Genomic DNA, 7,736 nt, shown 5'->3' on the forward strand with positions numbered 1-7,736 from the left:
TAGTCCCAGCTACTTGGGAGTCTGAGGCCAGAGAATCGCTTAAGCCCAGGAGTTTGAGGTTGCTGTGAGCTGTGACGCCACAGCACTTTATGGAGGGCGACAAAGTGAGACCCTGTCTCAAAAAAAAAAAAAACAAAAAACATATCTTCTCTATCAACCAAAATAATTTTGAGGAAAAAGTACTTTTCCTGGGGGTGGCGCCAACAAAAAAAAAAGGCAGGAAAAAGTCTTTTTCCTGTTAAAAGGTCAGCCACTCTACCGAGGGCAGAGTTGGAAGGGTAGACCCAACATCCAATTTTCTAAGCTCCTCTGCTCTGGGATCCCACGGAACCTTAGGTGGAAGTGTCTTGTAACCCCACAGTGCGACGGGTCGCAAGACATAGGACCCACGACACCGGAAGTGGGGGCTCCGCGATGGACTCCAGCTGCGGGTTTCTCACACCCACGCGGACAGAATACAAGGTAAGTGGCGGGTTATAGGGATCACAACCACTTTTAGCGGTAACCTCCGGGCTAACCGCGATTAGGTTTCTCAAAGTTAGGTCCAAGTCTAACAGACCGCTACTGCCGGAAACGGAAAGCCCTAAGAGAGCTGGTGATTGGACGCGGAGCCGGAAGCGGAAGCCAAATGCCCAAAACGGTATATGGTGGTGCTTGCGATGGCTGAAACCGTGTCTGTTGCGGCCGAATCTCTCACTGGTTGCAGGACGCGGGCGGCACGCACAGTACTAAATCAAGTAGTGCTCCCGGGTGAGGAACTTCTTCTCCCGGAGCAGGAGGACGTAGAAGGCCCTGGTGGTGGAAGGGAGCGGCCGTTGCGCTTGAATGCTGGAACACGCTCACGGGTACGCGTAGTGTGCGGCCCCGGCTTGCGGCGTTCTGGTGACCGTCTCCTGGTCACCAAGTGCGGCCGCCTCCGTCACAAGGAGCCCGGCAGCGGCAGCGGTGGTGGCATTTACTGGGTTGACTCTCAGCAGAAACGGGTGAGCCGAGACTCCGCAGCAGTGAGAGTAGATGGGGCCCTGGAGGCCTTCTTTGTTGAGGCTAGCCTAGAGCCACTACTGTCTCGTGTCCACCTCTGGCTCGCCTTTAGAGGTACAATGAGCAATAGATACATAGCCCGAAAAAGGCAGCCGTGGGAGAAAGCGTCTGGAGACTGAGTCGTGGTTACTGTATTCAAAATTCCAAAAGTGGAGCTCTGTGGACCGTCAGAGGGCAGAACGGGCTCACTGAGTGATATCATACGAAGTCTAATTTCTATTAGAACAAGTAAGAACTTTCATATAGGAAAATTTGTCAGACAGTGTAATGGGCTATCCTGATTGTAAGGATCCGTGTTCCACTGGACTTAGGGGCAGCAGAAGATAGGGACTTATGGAGCGGTATGGGATCCTGGCTCAAATTAACAGAATATTACAAGCTGTGATCCCAAGAGTTTATGGTATGATAGTCTTTTACCAAAAATGGCGTATAATCAGGTTTCTTGTAAGGTTTTTATTAATATGTATCCTTGGATTTCAAAATACATCTCTTTAATGACTGTAAAGATATCTTCTTTGCTGAAGATATGTTCTAATGGTATCTTGACATTTATGACTGTTCAAATACTGTTTTTTCTTTCTTTTTTTGGTAGTATGTTCCTGTGAAAGGAGACCATGTGATTGGCATTGTGACAGCTAAGTCTGGAGATATATTCAAAGTTGATGTTGGAGGAAGTGAGCCAGCTTCTTTGTCTTACTTGGCATTTGAAGGTGCAACTAAAAGAAACAGACCAAATGTGCAGGTAATGATGGGAGCTTTTGGTTTTAAAAGTAAGAAAAAATATCCATTCCCTAGAACACTCATACACAGAAGGCTACCTGAATTGTTTCCAAAGCATGACCCAGAATCTAGCAGCATGTGTGCAACTGTCCCAGGCCACAAGAACCTTGTTCAGGTTTTCCAGGTCCAGAACTGGAGCTATGTACTTATTTTACATTTGTTAATTGGTTCTTGGGATGTTTCCTTTCTATTTAGTTGAGAGGTTATATCTGCTGTCCCCTTTGTTATCTGTTATGTGTATATCAGACAAGCAAGTCAACCATAGGCTTATAGAGGGAAGAGGAGGGACAAGTAGTGCAAATTAACATTATCAGCCATCCATTCTTGGGAGCTGACAGAGGAGTAATCTTGTTACCTTGGGTTTTCTTTTCTTTTCTTTCTTTCTTTTTTTTTTTTTTTTACTGAAACAGTCTCACTATGTTGCCCTTAGTACAGTATCATAGCTCACAGCAACCTCAAACTCTTGGCTTGGGCGATTCTCTTGCCTCAGCCTCCTAAGTAGTTGGGACTACAGGCGTCCACCACAACACCTAGCTATTTTTTATTTTTTTATTTTTTATTTTTTTTGGTTGCATTTGTCATTGTTGGTTTAGGTGGCCCGGGCTGGGTTTGAACCCATCAGCCCAGGTGTATGTGGCTGGCGCCCTACCCACTGAGCTACAGGCATCACCCTATAGTCATATCCTTCATTTGACCACGTTTGAGCCATACCCAAGCAACCCAAGTAAAACTCATTTTCCTGTGTTTTACTTAGCTCATGCTGTTCCTTCTGTCTGGTTTACATTATCCCTTCTGAGCCTGTGGAACACGTGCTCATCCATTGAGACTTGGACCAAACACAACCACCTCTGTAAAGCCATTCCCAGTTGTCGCTTTTTAAAATATCTTTGCTGTAGCACTTATTGGATTTAACCTTGAATGAAGTTTTATATGTACATCCCTGCTATACTCCCAAGACTAAATACTTCTGTAAAGAAGAGAACATTTTTTTCCTGTCCAGTTTCCATATTCACCAACAAAAAGAGGGGTACTTAATATAACAGTGTTTTGCTTTTTGGGTTTTTTTTTTTTTTTTTTTTTTTTTGCAGTTTTTGGCCAGTGCTGGGTTTGAACCCGCCACATCCGGCATATGGGGCCAACGCCCCACGCCTTTGAGCCACCCATTTTTTTTTTTTTTTTGGAAGCAGTCTCACTCTCTTGCTCTGGTTAGAGTGCCATGGTGTCATAGCTCACAGCAGCCTCAAACTCCTGGGCTCAAATGATACTCTTGCCTCAGCCTCCCAAGTAGGTTAAGGTTATAGGCATGAACCACCATACTTCACTAATTTTTCTGTTTTTTTAGTAGAGACAGGGTCTCCCTCTTGCTTAGGCTGGTCTCCTGAGCTCATCCCGGAATGCTAGGGTTATAGGCATGAACCACAGTACCCAACTTTATTACAACATTTTATTTTTTTATTTTATTTTATTATTTTTTTTTTCCTGAGACAGAGTCTCAACCTGTCGCCCTGCATAGGGTGCTGTGGCGTCACAGCTCTGGCCGGGCCCGGTTTGAACCCGCCACCCTTGGTATATGGGGCCGGCGCCCTAACCAATGAGCCACAGGTGCCATCCTGTTGCTGTTGTTGTTGCAGCAGTTGTCGTTGTTTGACAGAACCCAGGCCCGGTTCTAACCCGCCATCCTCCGTGTCCGTGGCCGGCTCCCTACCCACTGAGCTACAGGCGCCACCGTGTATGCATTCATGGAAAACGCAATTTTTTCTTTTTGGGACGCAGAGGATCACTGCAAGTCACCACACCCTTTGACACTGTCCCCACTCTCAGGCTCACGGCAATATCCTTCAGACGAACCATGGCTATTCAGTGTGACCATTTGCCAAACGCGAGCCAGCTGCCTCCCTCCCCTGACAGCCCCATTTGGCCTCCACAGCTCTTCGTCCTCAGGGGCTCTCAGTGGGGTGTGTCCCTGTCTGTCTATCTACCCCCTTTTCAGGGACGGGCAGGCCCAGCGGGTTGAAGTGTATGGAACAGGGCCGGGGAGTTCCCAAAGGAAGAAAGAGGGTGGGCGGCGGCTGGGTGGGACAGTGAGAGAGAGAAGCCAGAGGCCCTCGTGAAACCCGCAGATGAGGGGAGACAAACGGGCCCCCTCGGTGGGGAGGCTTCCGCCCTCCTGTCCCCCGCCCTCGTCCCCCCCCCTCCCCAACCACCACCACACACACCCAACCTACTCACAGCCGGCTCTTTAACAGTCCCCTCTGGGCCGTGCCACAGAGAGCACAAAAAGGAAGGTTGCCAGCTCCCACAGCAGCGGCATGGGCGGCTCTCTACAACATTTTATTGACTGAAAGAAGTTTAGTCTCCATTTCCCCAGTTTGATCATTTCAGTCTCTGAGGTTTCTTAAGTAAATCTTGTTTCTAGAAGTGTCAGTGAATACCATTGTTCCATTTTGCATTAAATAATTTACATGGCAGGAGTTGATTCTTTGTACATAAATCTATAATTCTCTAGAGTAGTGCTGTCTCATAATACTTTCAATGATGATGCCAACTAGTATGACAGCCCCATTAACTGTTGAGCATTTTATTTTATTTTGAGACAGAGTCTCAGTTTGTCACCCTTAGCAGAATGCCGTGGTATCATAGCTCACAGCAACCTCAAACTCCTGGTCTTAAGCAATTCTCTTGCCTCAGCTTTCCAAATACCTGGGACTACAGACACCTGTCATAATGCCTGGCTATTTTTAGAGACAAGGTCTTACTCTGGCTTAGGTTGGTCTCCAACCTGTGAGCTCAGGCAATCCACCTGCCTCCGCCTCCCAAGTGCTGCTGTTGAGCATTTTAAATGTGGTTAATGCAACTGAGGAACTGAATTTATTTATTTATTTATTACAGTCTCACTTTGTCACCCTTGGTAGAATGCTGTGGCATCATAGCTCACAGCATTGAGCTCAAACTCCTCAAAACCTCAAACTCTTGGGCTCAAGCAATTCTCTTGCCTCAGCCTCCCAAGTAGCTGGAACTACAGGCACCCGCCACAAGCCCAGCTATTTTTTAGAGACTGGGTCTCGCTCTTGCTGGTCTCGAACTCCTGAGCTTCGGCAGTCCACCCTCCTCGGCCTCCTATAGTGCTAGTTTTACAGGTGTGAGCTACCACTCCCAACCTTTTTTTTCTATTTTTAGTAGAGACAGGGTGATTCTCTTGCTCAGGCTGGTCTCAAACACTTGAGCTCAGGTGATCCATCTACCTCCGCCTCTCAAAGTGCTAGGATTACAGACATGAGCCACTGTGCCCAGCCTTGGGGAACTATATTTTAAACATCTAATTTTAATGAAATGTAAGTTTAGATAATTACATGTGGGTACTAGCCACTATAGTGTATAGTGCAGCGTACAAGACGGCTCCTTGTCTACAGATTTCCTGGTTGGTGAAGAGGGGAAGATATGCATTAATTTTGCTTTCTTTTAAAACTCAACTCCAAAGTGACTGTGGGAATCCTATAGTATAGTAAACCCTGTAGCTGTAGAACTGTTAGGTGACTGGCTTTGCTGCCTGTGGGAAAGAAACAATAGCAGCACCTGTAGAATGGTTTACCAAGAGGAATTTAACTGATGTTTATTGTCCCTGTAGGTTGGAGATCTCATCTATGGGCAATTTGTAGTTGCTAATAAGGATATGGAACCAGAGATGGTCTGTATTGATAGCTGTGGACGGGCCAATGGAATGGGTGTGATTGGGCACGATGGTCTGCTCTTTAAAGTGACATTGGGTCTAATTAGAAAGTAAGTCCTGATGCCTGCTGGTTTGCCTGCTTTCTTTTGTAATTATAACTTCTTGAAAAGCTGACTAATTTTTGGTATTTGGATTCTTTGTAACAACATCTGAATTTCTTCTGAGAGTTAAACAGCAATGTCCATTTTAACATGTTTGTAAACTCATTAATTTAGTTTTACCATAATGTAAATATATCAAAATCAAATATATTTAGCTGTATAGTTTTTGGTATTTCTAATGTGCTAATACTTTATGCTTCAAGCTTTTACTCTGTCCTGGTCATGGTTTCTCTCAGGACTATTCCCTAGCTGACATACTGAGACCAAATAGGAAAACTGGCCTAAGTAACTTGAAGACAGATGCAATCTGCAATTGTACAAAATTATCAGATTTCTCTAATAGGGGCCAAATGTAGCCAGGCTGATGTGATCTCTAGGTGACATAGACAGTCACAGAAGGTTCTTGCCCCTCTGTCCTGGTAAATTTTATAGTTTCCACTGAGGCAGATTCTCCAAGTGTTTATAACTTTACCTCCCCAAAGCTATGCCATATCTATGGGCTTTACTGCGAGAGTCAATGAAGTCCAGGGCTGTCTTTTATGCCTGTCCTTGCTACCTATCCTACAGATTGAAAGAATTAGTTTGGGACATTAGAGAATCATGTTAACCAAGCAGCACCTTTGTGGTTTAAAAGAACCAGTGTTCCTCTGCAAATACTGAATTTGATACAAAGGAGTAATTTACATAGTCAGGAATGTAAGTATTCTTTTAGCACTGTAGATAACAAAAAAAGCTATGACTCTACATCCAGGATTAAGGTACTCTGACAATCTAGGGGAAGAACTTTGTACATTTTTTACAAAGTTGGTAACCTAAGGAGGTTGATTTCTTTGTAAGGACTAGGCCACTAGAACACCTTTGAAAAGTGTAAAGCTTCTCGGAACAAAGGGAGCTTCCTTGTTCTTGGAATGTTGGTGGGGCTTTGAATAACTGTGAAGAACTACCCAGAAAAGCAATCTCCTAAAAGAGAGTCAGGACACACCCCTATAACTTTATTTTCATTTTTCTTTACTCTTTCCCACTAGGCTATTAGCTCCAGACTGTGAAATCATACAAGAAGTGGGTAAACTGTATCCACTGGAGATAGTATTCGGAATGAATGGAAGAATATGGGTTAAGGCAAAAACTATTCAGCAGACTTTAATTTTGGCAAATATTTTGGAAGCTTGTGAACACATGACAGCAGATCAAAGAAAACAAATCTTCTCCAGATTGGCAGAAAGTTGATATATGTGGACTTTTAAAAAATTATTATTGTTTTTTTAATTTACTAGTCAAGAATGGTTGTGGGAGCAGTATGTGGACTTTAACAGGCCAAGCTGAGTTAAGAAACTATGGATTTCCTGGGGAAAACATTTCTCAGGTGAGCGTCTCACTATTAAATCTGCAGAAGACAAAATAAGAATGTGCATGCTATCTTATTAGAGTCCTAAATAAAATATATTTGTAAATTACTGGCTTTCACCCATGCTCTTGGAGGGGAGAAAATCTTTTATAGATTCACAATATATTTTTTTGTTTTGCACAATAAAGTGTACTAAAACGTTAGTGTTACTGTTTATTTATATAGCATTAACTTCTAGTATAGAGTGCAACCTCTAGTGAAAGTCAGCATTAAAATTATTTTCTGGTTATAATAGTAAAATAAGTTCACCAAAGTTAATGTAGAATACACAAAAAGTATGTATATAAAGCAGTAAATCTACCTGTAATCCCTTTACTCAGTGGGTGGTAACAGCTAGCTAATAATTAATTATTGTGTTTAGTATGTACCAAGTATCATTCTGAGTGTTTTGCATGGAATAAATCATTTATTCCTAGTAAATGCAAATGTAAAAGACACTTATCAGGCTGAGCATGGTGGCTCACATCTGTAATCCCAGCACTCTGGGAGGCCGAGACAGGTGGATTGCCTGAGCTCATGGGTTCAGGACCACCCTGAGCAAGAGCGAGACCCCGTCTCTAAAAATAGCTGGGCATTTTGGCAGGTACCTGTAGTCCTAGCTACTTGGGAGGCTGGAGCAAGAGAATTGCTTAAGCTCAAGAGTTTGAAGTAGCTGTGACCTATGACACCATGGCACTCTACT

The 7,736-nt window shown here is 44.0% G+C and overlaps 1 protein-coding gene across 2 annotated transcripts; it reads left to right on the plus strand.

Annotated features, from left to right (window-relative positions):
- The first annotated feature begins 617 nt into the window (after positions 1-617).
- On the plus strand, positions 618-7,197 carry EXOSC3 (exosome component 3). Of its 2 annotated transcripts, none has more exons than XM_053568456.1 (4): positions 618-983; positions 1,634-1,783; positions 5,447-5,598; positions 6,675-7,197. In XM_053568456.1, the coding sequence occupies exons 1-4, from the start codon at positions 645-647 to the stop codon at positions 6,874-6,876; spliced, it is 843 nt and encodes a 280-aa protein (XP_053424431.1). In that variant the 5' UTR covers positions 618-644; the 3' UTR covers positions 6,877-7,197. The 2 variants fall into 2 exon arrangements, with proteins under 2 accessions (XP_053424431.1, XP_053424440.1); XM_053568465.1 differs by having other exon boundaries at positions 622-845.
- Positions 7,198-7,736: the final 539 nt, after the last annotated feature.

This window comes from Nycticebus coucang, chromosome 2 (genome assembly GCF_027406575.1).
Source record: "Nycticebus coucang isolate mNycCou1 chromosome 2, mNycCou1.pri, whole genome shotgun sequence".
Classification (NCBI taxonomy): Eukaryota; Metazoa; Chordata; class Mammalia; order Primates; family Lorisidae; genus Nycticebus; species Nycticebus coucang.

Bases quoted from the DNA above. Each gene is read 5' to 3' on its own strand.
- EXOSC3 (XM_053568456.1), top strand. From the start codon at position 645: ATGGTGGTGCTTGCGATGGCTGAAACCGTGTCTGTTGCGGCCGAATCT. The intron at 1,784-5,446 runs GTAATGATGGGA...TTGTCCCTGTAG, and splicing joins GAAACAGACCAAATGTGCAG to GTTGGAGATCTCATCTATGG. The intron at 5,599-6,674 runs GTAAGTCCTGAT...CTTTCCCACTAG, and splicing joins ACATTGGGTCTAATTAGAAA to GCTATTAGCTCCAGACTGTG.